At 36.1% G+C, this 14,866-nt stretch overlaps 1 protein-coding gene across 1 annotated transcript in view; it reads right to left on the reverse strand.

The window, feature by feature from the left end:
* The window catches only part of tmem63c (transmembrane protein 63C), a 50,691-nt gene that overhangs the window by 4,762 nt on the left and 31,063 nt on the right, over positions 1-14,866 (reverse strand). The window contains exons 10-20 of the mRNA XM_066681138.1: positions 14,309-14,389; positions 13,984-14,104; positions 13,025-13,158; positions 12,569-12,691; positions 10,323-10,476; positions 7,709-7,815; positions 4,588-4,674; positions 3,394-3,459; positions 3,106-3,268; positions 2,629-2,734; positions 73-240 (exon numbers count right to left, since the gene is read on the reverse strand). Coding sequence (XP_066537235.1) covers positions 73-240; positions 2,629-2,734; positions 3,106-3,268; positions 3,394-3,459; positions 4,588-4,674; positions 7,709-7,815; positions 10,323-10,476; positions 12,569-12,691; positions 13,025-13,158; positions 13,984-14,104; positions 14,309-14,389 — 1,310 coding nt within the window. The remainder of the gene's footprint in view (positions 1-72; positions 241-2,628; positions 2,735-3,105; positions 3,269-3,393; positions 3,460-4,587; positions 4,675-7,708; positions 7,816-10,322; positions 10,477-12,568; positions 12,692-13,024; positions 13,159-13,983; positions 14,105-14,308; positions 14,390-14,866) is intronic.

A 14,866-nucleotide genomic window follows, 5' to 3' on the forward strand; every position in this document is an offset into this window, starting at 1 on the left:
ATTCTATAAGAATCACAGAGGAATGTGCATAATGATCTGCAACAGATGAAGAAATTCAAATTGGACCGTTACCGAATCTTAGCACAGAGAAGAAGAGAAGCCAGAACAGACAGAGAATGGGTGCCACCAGCACCTGACTGATAGCAGCTGAGTGGATACGCTGGCTGAGCTTTGTGGGGATGTAGGCGTAGTAGATGTTATAACGGTCCACCATGTGCTTCAGAATCAGATACAACATCCCTAGAACATGTACATAAATACAATCAGAAATCATTCTCAAAGCTTTACTTCTTAATAAAAAACCTATACTCTATCACACATACATCAGTGAGTTTAAAAAGATTGATAATTTGTAAGATATTCTTTAGCAAAAACACATTATTTCCACAAAGATACAGACAGAGGTTCAGACAAAATTTGAGTCTTGAAATCTGACCGTGAATCCTATTTCTGCTTCTGGATTTTGTAAGCATTGGAACAAATGATAGATATGGTACACATGGTAAATAAGGTAGGTGCTGAACTGCTTGTACAAAATCCAAGACTGGAAGCAGGCTTCGTAGTCTTGATCTGATGACTCTGGGTTAGTAAGTGTAGTTATAATGAGACATGATTTTCATTTGGGAGTAAATATATGTTGTGATATTTTCTGTATGTCATATGTTGAAAATGTTATTCAACACCACTCTTATTAATAACTACAGGGTTTGGCTCCAGTGAAAATTAACAAAATAAAGACATTAAATGAATGCTAAAGCTCAAGTAGAACTTATTCCAAAAGATTTCTGTGTCACACTCAGACCAAATAAGCCCCCAAAACCCAGTCTGAAACTTTTTGAAATTTTTTGGCAAATCATTTCAGAAAAAATGAATGAAAAATGAAAAATTTATTCTGAATTTAGATACAACAGACCCATAAATTCACTGCAAAAAGTGTCGGATTTCAGATAAACAGGTTGATTAACTAAAAGCAGAGAAAAAAATTTAAGATTTTTGCCAAATATGACTTTATGTATTTACACAGCAAGTCAGGAATGGCCTGGTTGTTTTCCATGGGGACTTTATCAGAGTGTTGTGCAATCATAGCCTTCTCGTCCACTGTAAGATATCACACACAGGTGTGCAGAGTCCTGCAGAGTCTCAGAGTCCAGATTTAGAGAGTAGACGCCAAATGAACTCAGTAGCAAGGGGAAAATGCTGCTGGATAGCAGCGTAGTAAATAAACAGTCATAATGCGCGGCGGTGACAGAACAGGCGTGGAGTGGGCGTCTGGCTCGCGGCTAGACGGCTCCGAGCGTCTGGAAGATTAGAGCAGTGTTCACACCTCGCGGCCATGTTACACAGAGATACTGAGATACTGTTAGAGATATGGCTCAGACTCCCACGCTGCACACACTCCACTGAGGAGGAGAAGCACAGGACATGAGTGGAAGATGCAGATAAAGCAAAAGTAGGATGCAAGGGATAGGTGAAGGGGAACAATCAGAGATAAAAAAAGAAATGAACCACCAGGCCAACAGATGAAACGTCAAACTCAAGTAAGCTGGAAGATAACTGTTTACTGAATATACGAATTAGTTATAAGAAGATGTTGTTGAAAAACCTTTGGGTTTACATTACTCATAAAAATGGAAAGAAAAACCATAAAGCCACTTTAATGTTTATCCAGATGTTTGTAAATTTATATAAATATATGTCTCTGACAAAAGAGTAAAATGTATTTATTTATTTGTTTGCTTTTAAACATAAAAACAACAATGTGGTCTGATACTGATACCGGATTATTGGTTTTGGATCAAACATGACACTCCAGCTCATCTCCGACATATTGGACGTAGCTCCATTACTTCAGAGAAAGCAGTTCTGCTGCTCCAAAGCAAAATGCTGGGGGCTTTATATCTCCCTAGCGCACACATGGCTTTGGGTATTGTCACCTTAAGCTTACTATCCAAACTATGTTCACAGCAAGTCCAGTAAGGTGTACTCCTTAAAGCCCAAACAGAATAGGTGTCTACAAACTTTTGGAATTACAGTGTAAATGCAAACAATTCAAAACTAAAAACGTGGGAGCCCCCATTCCCTCTAAACCTCAAGCAAAATCAGAGAAAACCAATGATAGGGAAACCACACAAACTTTAAAAAAGCAGGGATTTTAAGTACTGAAGACACCAAGGTTGACCAGATATATATTTTCTATTAAAGCAGGCTTGGGACTATTGTTCAATAGGATGCCCATAATCAGCAGGAAATTGTGGATGGGGGAGTCAAGGAACATCACTGTCTCTTACCCCAATGTCCATGGCTGAAATACCCTTGAGCAAGGCATTTTACCACCAACTCCTCCCTCAGTGCTGGGAATGGCTCCCCACCACTGTGTGTATGTGTGTGTGCCTGCTCACTGCCCCTAATGTACTAGTGTGGGTGTGTTTGTGTATGTACATTGCCACCATGGATTGGTTAGATGTGGAGAAAATTATTTCATTGTACAGTGCACAGTGATGATAATAATCATAACAACAATATTTTAATTATTTATCACTTTTCATGAAACCCAAGTGCTTGCAAAATATCAAAAACAAAAGAAATAGCACATTTATTACATTTTACTACATTTTATTACGGACTCACCAAATGGTACAATAACAGGACAGGTAATGCTGTAGGTCATGCTGACAGAAAAGATGCACATGGTCCAGGCGTACTCCAAGCCAAACTGGAACTCATAAGCCTGACTCTGCAGGGAGAAGGGAATTAGTAACATTAGACTGAATTTCAGCTCTTATTTCTTTAATCAGTTACTTTGTGGTTCAGAGCTGCAACAAAAGCACAAAAACAACACTGGCATCACAACTGGGCCAACTGCATCAGCTTCATCATTCAACAGTGAATATAAAACAGCAGGTGAGTTGATGAACATCTGCCCTAAAAGTTAGATGAAGTTAGCAGGTTTCTGCTGATTAAACTTCACAAATGACCCTGAATATCTAAGTAACTTCTGAGTAACAAGCATTTCTTTTCATGTACAGCCAAAAGTTTCACTAGGATCCATTTACATTTTTAATGTCACTCACTTCACCATAAACTCAAGAGTAATAATGTACTCACTCGTCTGACATGAATGCGTTCAGCCTTTGACTTGGCAAAGCAGAGACGCACTGAGTATACAAGCAGTGCAGGAATACGCAGTAGCTCCATGGCTGTTCCAATCAGACTCGAAGTGATTACGTAGTTCACAAAAAATGCTCCATTATCTGGAAGGAACACACACCTGGGAACATTTTAAAGACAATGAGAAATTGTGGGTATGAATTACATTTACTTTGAGATTGAATTTACATAATGATACAGTTAACTGCATAAAATACAAGAAAAATGTGTCTAGCTTTGACTTACTGGAACTTCACTTCTTTTTCATCTAAGAAATTAATGTCAAAGAGCCACCTGAAGAAAAAATCCAAACTGGACAGAAAAAAATGGGTTATACAATCCATGACAAAAAGACATAAGGAATATGAAGATAATATGATGAACAAGGACTCATAGGAGTCATAATGCATGTACTGATTTGCATCCCTTTTGGAGCACTTAGCTAAATGTGCACGAGTGAGCAAGTGAATGAGCAAGAGTGTGAGCAAATGTATAGGTGAGAGAGTACATTCATTGGTGATTGAGGGTGTTGGTGAGTAACTATGAAGTAAGCGAGTGAGTTTATGTGGATGCAGGCGAGAATGTAAACGTGTATGTGTTTGAGTGAGTGAATGAGTGACTGAGTTGCTGTGTTTACATGCAACAACGTTCAACAATCTGACTGTATTCATTTATAGTATAGATTAAGACTGTACTGTTTACATGCTCACTCTGCTCAAAAATAAATAAAAATGTAGATTCAAAATCATGTGCAGGGTTAGGGTTGCACAGAGTACCAGAATACCATGACAATACTACTTTATCATCACGGTAAGCAAAGTGACATATGAAACAAGTTTGCAAATTCTGTCTTTTTTAAGTTCCATAGCATCATGGTGCTGCTATATTTACTCTACTACAAGGTGGCCTTGCCCTTAAGCTAGGAAATGCTTTGCACCCTGCGGAACAGCAATCAACCCACTGTATTTACTTGATATAGAAAATCAATGCTCTACCTGCTGACCAAACTCTGTTCATATACATTCTTTGGTGCTATTTCAAGAGCTTTTTTTTATTTTTAAGCAAATCTTTGTACCCTCTGCAGTTTTTGATTCCTGTAATGCTACACATTACTTACAGGTGTTTACATGTTTATTACTCATCTATTTAACTGTCACAATTACCCACATCATTCAATCAGATAGCAAATGTATTCGGTATGGCCTCAATCAGAGTAGTCTGTTCCAACCGTGGTGTTACAGGGACGTATTCTGTTTAGTACTGAACTATTTATTTGATTATTAACAGATGATCAGGTTTCATGTAAATGTAGCCTATGAGTTAATTACAAGCCAGTTTCATAGAGGCCATGAAAATTGAAATGTTACTTAAATATTAAGAAAAAAAGGTTTGGGCTTAGAGGTTTCTGTACATGCAGAATATACTATAAACAAAACATACCTAGATAGACCAAGAGAAGGCAGAATAATGACCATGAAGATCAGCAGTAGAAAGCATTTGTGCATGGTGGTCTGATTCTCACTGGACCTGGAATAAGACACAGCACGTACACATTATCACATTCTGAATCTCAGTCTGTACCGTTGCTTTGATCTGTTATCTGTTACTTCGATCTGTTATCCAACTTCAACAGCCTGACTGCAGTGACCAACTGATGTACACAAACTGAAATAATAAAATGCATTACTTTTAATGATCAGATATCATTTTAATCATTTAATTTAACTGGAAATATATTAATAAAATAATATTTTTTCTAAGCCTTAGATCAGAGGAACTGTGTTATCTGTGTTAACTTATGTGGGTTACTGGATTTGCTAAAATTAAATCCATGTTTGTTGAGTTATGTGAACAAATTTACATGACTCACAAAGTCACATGATTTATCAGGAAACAAACTGAAGTGCACCTTTAGTGTATGCAAGAGCACATTTGACACCACCTGCTCATTCAAAGTTTCCTTCCAAATTCAGAGGTATTTAAAAGGAAAATTATCCTCTATTGGTACATTTATAACATCTACCCTCCTGAAAAGCATCTACCCTAGATGTGGGAACATTTGATTGCACGCAGTCCGAAGAACATAAGTAAGGTACTGTTGATGGGTGATTAACTATAACTTAAAGGGGGAAAAATTATGGAAAAATAACTTTTTTCAGTGTATTTTCAAAAGCATTTGGGGATCAGGAGCTCCTACAAATCCACAAATGGTGAAATAAAGCACCCAGCTGTTGTTGTTGTGTTTTTTTTATTGGTGTTTATTTGTTTATTTATTTTTGTGGTCTAGTATAAACAAGTAATTCTAATCTTGTGCTGATGTATTACTTTATATTGTACTAGGTTTATTAATTAGGTGCCAGGCGATTCAGTACTGTCCTGTCCCTCTTTGTCTGAATCTTTACAATCAGAGCTTAATCAGTGTTTATGTGAGAGCACAATAAGATGTTAAACAGAGAAAAACAAACAGAATGAGAAATAAGAATACCGAATAAATATGGCAAAAACAAGAACTCAGAAGAAAGAGAACAATGTGAATAAAGCAGGGTTTCTGCTCCTCATTTAAAGAAACAGGCTTTGAAACCTGTCATCCTCAACAGGGCAGTTTAAGCAGGGAGAAATTGCTGTCATGTTGGATCCCTGTGGTATATTGAACAACGATTTTCACAGATGTTTCATTAAGACCCAAAGAACTATACTTACATGTAGAATAATACATGTACGGGTATAATATGTCCCCTTTAAGGCATTGGATCAATATCACTCAGGTTCCACTACTCTACAACTAGTCTTTAGACCTCTTTAGTTGACACTTGCCATTGAGCATGGTGAACATCTGTTACCTTCTTTTAATTTTACATAATGTGTGTTTACACGCTTGGACATAGTGTATGAGGTTAGTCAGGATGTTGTAAAACTGTATTCTGTCAGATATTCATGTGCATATTGCATCCAACTTCAGTCTCAGTATTGAAAAGACCATTATCACAATAAATTGACTAAATTATATATGGCACAGCCCTTCTTTAAAGACTCTCCTTCATTTCTTCCCCATGCACATGTAGATCAGCTATATTGACGGACAGTGGCACAGGATACAGATGCAACTGTGAGAGGCCACCACTGTGAATTCATTATTCCCTTATTGTCATCACTATGACAACAAGACTGCAGAACCTAGCAAAGTGTGCTAGTGAGTGAGTGACGGACAGACAGACAGACACACACACACACAGGCTGAAAGTCGTGTGTGTGTGTGTGTGTGTGTGTGTGTTTCTGGGTGGGAGGTTGTTCTACTGTTATGCAATATGTTGGTGCACTGCATTAAATATGTCAATTCAGAATACTTAAGCTATGTTACACTTTCACATGAAACATACAGTATATGTCCAAATATTTAATTTAATTAATAATTTCTGCTACTTAAAGGTGCAAGATGTTTCATGCTCCCTGGCACTGGTCTGTGGAGTAGTGGAACTGTATTTTCTACAGTGAAATAACAAAAATTGCTTTGGGACAAGCAGGAGTGGCAACTGTGACTTAATCATTCATCATCAGGCAGGACCTGACCTCAGGAAAAAGGAGATTGTTTTTTGTTTTTTTAGAAAAACACCCTAAAATGGGCAAAAATATACCTGTCATCTATACAGCTTGTCATTAAGAATTAATGTTTTATTGTTGCTATTATGCAAATGTTTTACTCAGTTAAGTCTGCAACACTCTACTGTTAGAGCTATGGGTGTACGCTAATGTCTGTTTTTCTTATGTAACAGAGTCCAATTTTGTAAAAAAAATAAAAAAATAAATATATATATATATATATATATATATATATATATATATATATTTTTTTTTTTTTTTTTTTTTTTTTTGCTGGTTCCTTTCACGCAAAGAGTCTGAAACTGCCGTACTGTGACAATTTTCCAGTTAAAACCTGTTATATATTCTGTGTTGCTTTAAAATCAGACTGACCAATTAGAGCTCCATTGTCAAGGTTGCAGACAAAACAATGAGTATCAAGACAGCAGAAAGCAAATGCTTATAGAACAAGCAAAAGGTTTGTATAAAAATGCAAAGGTTGAAGTTATTATAGTCGTTTTTAAAAGATGGGATCCACATGCAGAAGCACAGCTTCAAACTCCTCCACAGACCTACGGAAAAACCTTCAGGTGTTATATAGCTGATCCTGAATGAGGTGTTGGATCTCCCCATGCTTTTGTATTTTCTGTAGAATGGGGTGAACCTAGTGTTTGCGTTGTTTAGTTGCAGTGCTTAAAGGTAAATTGAAAACTTTAGCAATGTTCCTACGCAAGATATACATTTCTTCTTCCACTTCCAGCATTTTCCTTCAGAGTGTTTAGACAAAAAAGTAGTCTGGTGTGATGGTTCCACTGTTAAAACTCACAACCATTATTTTTCATCCAGACTCAGTGTAAGTAGGCCCTAAGCCCAAGCAATGTAAACGGAGTAAATAATAGAAGCTGGTTCCATGAGATTCTAAGAATAATAATACAAAAATAATAATAATAAAAAATAAGAATAATAATCATTTAAATTTTCATACTTGGTCCAGTGACATTCGAAGAAGGAGGAGTAGTATACAATGAAGGGCAGCAGCACAGAGAATGCCCACAGTAGCAGGGTGGGGAAGAACTGTGTGATCACTGGATTCTGGAGAAAGCAGAAGAGAGACAAAGACCCAGTCCCTAAATGTGAGTATGTGACAAATGGCACCCCTTGTAGTCAAACTGAGCGAGTGAGTGCGTATGTGAATATTCTGTGAGTGAGTTATAAGCCAGTTCCTGTAGAAGAAATGGGTGTCTGTAAAACAGCAGTAACAGCATGTAAGTACTATAAATAGTCAAACAGTGCTAGAAACCACATAAGTAGGTCTATTTACTGACTTAAGGAAAGGAGTTTGCACAGTGCTAATTGCTAAGGTATAATCTTCCTCTCAGGGTTGAGCAGTAACTACTTACAGTTATTCAAGTTCATATACCTAAGTACAATTTTGAAGGCTTAGTACAAATCCATTTCCAGAAAGGTTGAAATGTGTAAGGTAATGAAATGGTGGGTTGTGGCTCACCACTTTATGCCAAACTTGAGAGAATTTTGAAAGTTTAAAGAGAACATTTCTCAATGTGGGATTGCATTATAGTATGTAATATTTTGTTGAAAGCCAGGATATCCGGAGAAGCCTCATTCAGTGTAGAGCAAGGCCTGAAATCACTGTTAAATAAGCATGATCTTTAAGCCCTTAGATGGCATTGTTACAGATAAATATAGCCACACTTACTTGGGAGTACCTCAGAGAACTTTTGTCACTTAACACAGTCCACTGCATCATCAAGAAATGTATGCAGTCTGCTATGCTGCATCATGAAGCATTATTATTATGTAGCACCTTAGTCCTGGAGGAATACTATTTTGTTTCACTGTGTACTGTAAACACTGTATACTGCTGAAATGACAATAAACTTCTTGAACTTGAAGTTGAGAATTAGACAACAGAGACCACAGACTATCAAGCAAGTATGTGTGAATATACCACTTGCAACAATAAGTATCCTCAGGTCCACTGGTGGACTGGAGATGTTCTGACAATCAACCGGGTTCTGTCCCTGCCCAGTGATTATGGATAGGCTCCAGACCCACAGTGATTCTCATCATTTTACAAAAAAATCCTAACCTTTCTGTAAATGGGGTTGTACATTATAAAATGTTTTTCATACATGTTTATGATAAGTAATACTTTTACTTCTATTCAAGTAAATGAAGAAAGAACTCTACCTTTTTCTTAAAACAATTTAGGGACAGCATCTGTGCAGCTTACCACATTTTTTGTGATAAATCATTTTATTAAAAGACCAAAAAGAAGAACAGACCTGAACACACTTCAGTTCCTGTGGTGATGTGGTGAAGGATGTATTGAGAAATTCCACCACAGTTCTGTAATTTACTGAGTAGTTTTGTAGCTGATTCTTTTGTACCTTTTGTAAGTTGACTTTTGCTTGGCTGTTCTAATTTGAGTCATTATTTACCGAAGCCACAATACTTTTATATCAGTATGGATATAATACTGTCACAATAATTAAATTATTGAGGCTTGTACAACATAAGGAAATTTTTCAGTTATTTTTGCTGAGCTCAGAATTAAAAATGTTTTTTTTTTCATTACTACAGGGACTCAAATAGACATTGAATATTTTACTTAACCTTCAACCTGACATCTTTTTTTCTGAGTTAAAAATGTTTTTTTTTTTTTTTTGTTCCATTACTACAAGGACTCAAATAGACATTGAATATTTTACTTAACCGTCAACCCAACGTCTTTTTTTCGGGGTTAGAAATGTTGCTTGCATGCAGAAATATTATTTAATTTTCTCTGCAGTCGTTCATTGATTTCATAAATGTAACACAGTGTAGTTTGTTTATACACAGCACAAAGGCAAAAAACCCTGTTATGCGCAGTGTTATTTCATTTAAAATTTCAAAAGGGTTTTGTGGCTCCCAGTGTTTTCTTTACTGTCTGAAATGGGTCCAAATTGCTCTTTGAGTGGTAAAGGTTGCCGACCCCTGACCTAAATAATAACCATGAATAAACCAATTGTATATTGTTTATAAACTTTTATAAGTGTAGTCTTATTCTAAAGTGGCACAGATTATCCTATGTAACATTTTTTTTGCTAAAATTTCATTGCTGTTTAAAGTGGTGTAATTTCATTATTATGCTCATATTATTTAAACCAGGGTATAAAATGGTCTTAAAAAGACAATTATTTCTGGGGCAATATATTACAAAACATGTCTATTGAGACAGGCCTAAGCATGGACTTGTAAACTCTGCTTTAATTACTTGTTAAATATATTATTCTTGTAGATATAGTGAAAAATTACCTAACTCAATATTTGAGATTTAATGGAAAATTGTGTAAGTTTTATTTATGGCTAAAGCACTGCTTTATAATAATATTCTATTGCACATTGTAATATAAAGAGGTATGGGCAGAAGTTGCAAAGTAAAACAATAAAAGTAAAAATTATTTCCAGGATTTCACTCCAATGGTCTGGATTCTCTAATTATATCAAACGAGCCTGAAAACTGTCAGTACATTTGAAACAAAACTCTGGAAAGGACTTTTTATTATCTCTGGTCAGAAGGTTTTTAGGCCACTGACCCGCAGACTGTCTACTGGGCGAGTAACGTTGAACTTGTCCATGGTGTTTACAATGATGGCAGGAGTAGTGAGGAAGAAGAGCAGGAGGAAAAGGAAAATGTTGAGGAGGACGCAGCGTAGCCACCAGCGAGAACCACACACAGAAAGATTCTCCCTGAAGAAACACACATACAGGAAATAAGTTTATGAGTTACTACCTGATTGGAATGTACATAATATATCATCACTATTCAGTCAAAAACATTTCTCTTCTATAGTGAAACTTAATAAGAGAAAGAAAAACCTTCTAAAAATACAATGGAAATCAACGTAAAAAGTAATTCTGGAGCATTTCTCTTAGTCCATTCATCATGAACTTTCTAAACAATGTGAAGGACAGCTGCTGTGCTCAAATGATGTAGTAGACTAAAAATCTACAAATTTGGAATTACATGATTTTGAATGGACAGCGACGATATGTAAACACCTAATACAAGATACATGACTGATTTAAACAACTGGAATAAAACAGAATGTAAACAAATAATAATTCCTGTTAAAAGTTTAAAAATAATAGTTTGGCAAGCTTAAAATATATTTATGTTTTTCGCTATGGTTCGCTATGGTATGTGTATTTTTTTTTTTAAATGGTATATAAAATCAGACCCCAAAGTTCTATAATGTATACAATTGTGACTCATTGTGCAGGAATGATACCGGATATCAAAAGCCAATGATGTGATATTTTTTCTTTAAATTTGCTGTTTCAAAATGTACTTGTACACACGCATTCAAAAGTGTATCATTGTTCAAAGACTCTAATAGTCTACAATTTCACAGGAAGAAATATGTAGCAGACAATATGAACAGTGTGAGTTTCTTTTTTGTTGTTGTACTGATATCATTTTCAAATCATTGGCCACCACAAATTACAACACAAAAGGATGATTTATGCTTACAATGGAAACCTGGCACTATCAGAATTTAAACTTGAATTAAAACTCCCTTCAAAAGAATAAACTCATACAGCAGCACTTGGGATTCATGTCTAATGCCTGTCAGTTTTCTTTTCTGACAGTACCAACCAATATTTATCATGATGCAATTTATTGTGATAGCAATATCATATTATCATATTGCCCTGTGCTGAGTATAATCAATGGCCTTTTGATGTTTTAGCCGTGAAAAAACGACTGTAGTGTCATCTTATTTTTACTTCCCTGCAGCTTGCACAAACACACATTTTAAAGCTCATTTCTTTTAAGGGTGTGTTCTCTGAACTATCTGACTGTGAAGCCTCTAAATGCAGGAGACCACAAAGCCAAAACAGCAGTCAGGCAACATTCAGTGGGAAAACATCTACACTTCAGTGAATCTCTTTAATAAGAAGCTTGAGAAAAACAACCTCTTTGACACACACACACACACACACAGGATTACACCGTATAATACACTTGCTAAACGAAGCATGAAGCAGAAAGCTGAGTGATACTCCACTCCCCACACACTCACATACAAGCTCAATATTCACATATATTATATAAGGGCGGCTGCCACAGCGACTGTCTAGGCACACAAGCAAATCTGCAGGGAGCAAGACTTAATTAATTAAATTCTGTCTCTCCAATCAAAGTCAAATTCACTGGAATAAAGCATGTTTACAAGAAAAAGCATGGTATTAAATGAGCTCATCATCTTTTTCATATGCTGAAATGAACACATTAACTCAGTGCTGCAAACTGGAGCGAGGGAGTGTGTGGAAAATATGCACTTCATACATTTTTCATCAAAATTTCAAAAACATATTGTAGCAGTTGAAGATCTTGCTCGCAGCAAAATGCAAACACTGCAATAATGAAGACCTACACCAAATACACTCTCCAAATATAATGATATATTGTAAGACTGTGCTACTTTTGCAAATGTATTGTATTTTATTTCTGTAATACTGAAGTGCTGTTCAAAATGTAAAAACAGTTGGACATTTCTAATTATTCATAAAAACCGAAAAAACCCACCAAAGTTGTTATTATTATTAGGTTTTTAATACGGCATTACTGAAACATTAGATCAAACATATTGTCGTGTTTTATATATATCATCACTGAAGTAGCAGTGCAAAATTTGGATATTTTAAATTGCTGTATCATAGAATTTAAAGTTAAATATGACCCACAATGTGCACTGGTAGGTGTTTTTGTGTAGTTAAACATCATAATGACTTCAATATCGGTTGATAAATGGTTGTTGTTTCTATCTGTACGAACCAGATGATGTCGTTGGGAGCAGAGGCATAGTGAACACCCCACTGCTGAGAGCGAACCACTGTAGTAATGCTGGACTGCTGCAATCTCCGACGGCAATGCGTCCTGCCATAGTCCTTGACGATACTGCACAAATACAACATACCAGCTTTTCATATAAATGTTGCAACTGTAATGTGTATTTCAGTTATTTTGTTTATACTACTGCACTGTTAAACAATTTTGTGGTTTTGCAATTTCAGGTTTTATCAAGATGTTTTCATGAAACACAAATGTGTTGATACTCAAAGTATCTAAAGGGTGTGCCAAGTATGTTAAGAAAAACTGACATGAAAAACTGACAACAAAAGCAAAATGAATTTGTGCAATAGGGGGTTAACCATGTGTATCCCTGCATGACCTTGAAATGTATTTTTCCTTATCACAGAACAACACAGTGAGGGTATGTGCAGAGCTTACACTGCAGTCATCCTTTCATCTCTAAAGGTGACAAAGGCAATACCCAGTCTCTTCATAGTGATACGATTCTTCTCTGCATTAAACTCATCTGTAAGCTTCTCCTCTAATTCACTATAGTACTGTTCTGCATCAACCTGAGGAAGAGAAGAGAAGACAAGACAAGAGAAGACAAGACAAGACAAGACAAGACAAGAGAAGAGAAGAGAAGAGAAGAGAAGAGAAGAGAAGAGAAGAGAAGAGAAGTTAGTGTGCAGTGGTCCCCAGTGGTGAACCTAAGAAGGTGCAATGGCAAAATAATACTCCAGGACTGAAATCAAATAATTTCCTATTTTCCTGCCTAAAATTTTTAATATTATTATATATAATATATATAATATATATATTATATATAATAATTTTATAATTACATTTTTAGAATTAATTACCATAAACACAAATCTGTTTGAAAAGAAAGCCACCATTTTCTCATAAATAAATTGAAGCTGACTAAAGCAATTTTCAGTTGTGGTCCAGGGCCCATGATCTTTGACTGAGACAGAGCTTTCTGACCCTTGACAGTACAATTCACTTCAGAATGCCTCAATAGTCTTGAGATTTCATGGATCTTGTCTGTCACTCCAAAATGATGGATTGACCTTAAGAGTTCAGTTTGGTTCTTTGTCTACCATAAGCACTATTCTTCTGTACAATCTGGGGTCAATTTTCCTCTTGTGGCTGCATCCAGGGAGGTTAACTACGGTCCCACATACTCTAAAAAAGTTTAACATTTGCAACTGTATTCACAGGAACGTGAGGCTGTTTGGAGTTGGTTTTATAGTCTTTACCTTTAACATGCTGATCTATATGCGTCCTGCTTTGGCTCATGTGCTAGCTTTCTTCACAAAACCAGAGCTGAATGCCGTCAACTTGCCAAAGAAAACTTCGACATCAAACTCAGAAAAGTATTGAATGGCATATACCTGCTCAAAGCCACAAATGTCACAGCAAAATATCTGAGCACAGGGGTGAGTCTTTATCATGATCCTTCCTTCCTTCTGAGACTTCGTAGTGAAATACATCCTCCCCTTCATTGCTTTTCGTCTGTCAGAAAAAAAAAAACCAAACATGCCTTAAATAAAGATCTGAAGAGGAGGATCATTTAAACAACCAGCGCTGCAAAGCAAAAGTCAATGGATTTCAAGTGTATTATAATTAAATATCCGAGTGTGTAGCTTCTGAATTGAGATGCTCTAATTATAAATGGGGGTGCGCTGTAGGTGAACTGGAACTGAGGGAATTAATTACCTCTCTGAGTCCAGCTTCATTAACCTTTGAACATCGAAACAGAAGCAGATGTCTGTGACCGTGCAGCTGGGATAGGCCTCACTGTTGGGAGATCAGATTTATTCAAGAAATCCAGTGTAATCAAATTTTAGAGAACATTTCGACTTACAGGACAAAAAACAATAAAAAAAAGACACCAGAGTTTTCTTTGGACAGCGACGTTATGTATTCTAGCATATCAAAAACCACACATGGACATGAAAAAAATGTTAAAAATTTAAGGGAAGAATGCCTTTAAAAGCTTTTAAACATATTACAAAGGTATGCTAATGCAGAGTCTAATATAATGTTGTGGTCCTGCGAGGGCTGCGTATCAGACCTGCTGTGTGGATGTCGGGGTTGCTCCCCAAACTATATTACAATACCAAATCTGTGAGTAGGAATGCTTTATAAAAAACTTTCCCTTATATCTATCTTACCCTATTATATCTTTAGATTATTAGGACATTTTGGTCACAGTTTCTCAGTTATTTTATTGGGTACCAAGAAACATGGTTGTTAAAAGGTAGTGTTAATGGT

This window comes from Hoplias malabaricus, chromosome 1 (genome assembly GCF_029633855.1).
Source record: "Hoplias malabaricus isolate fHopMal1 chromosome 1, fHopMal1.hap1, whole genome shotgun sequence".
Classification (NCBI taxonomy): Eukaryota; Metazoa; Chordata; class Actinopteri; order Characiformes; family Erythrinidae; genus Hoplias; species Hoplias malabaricus.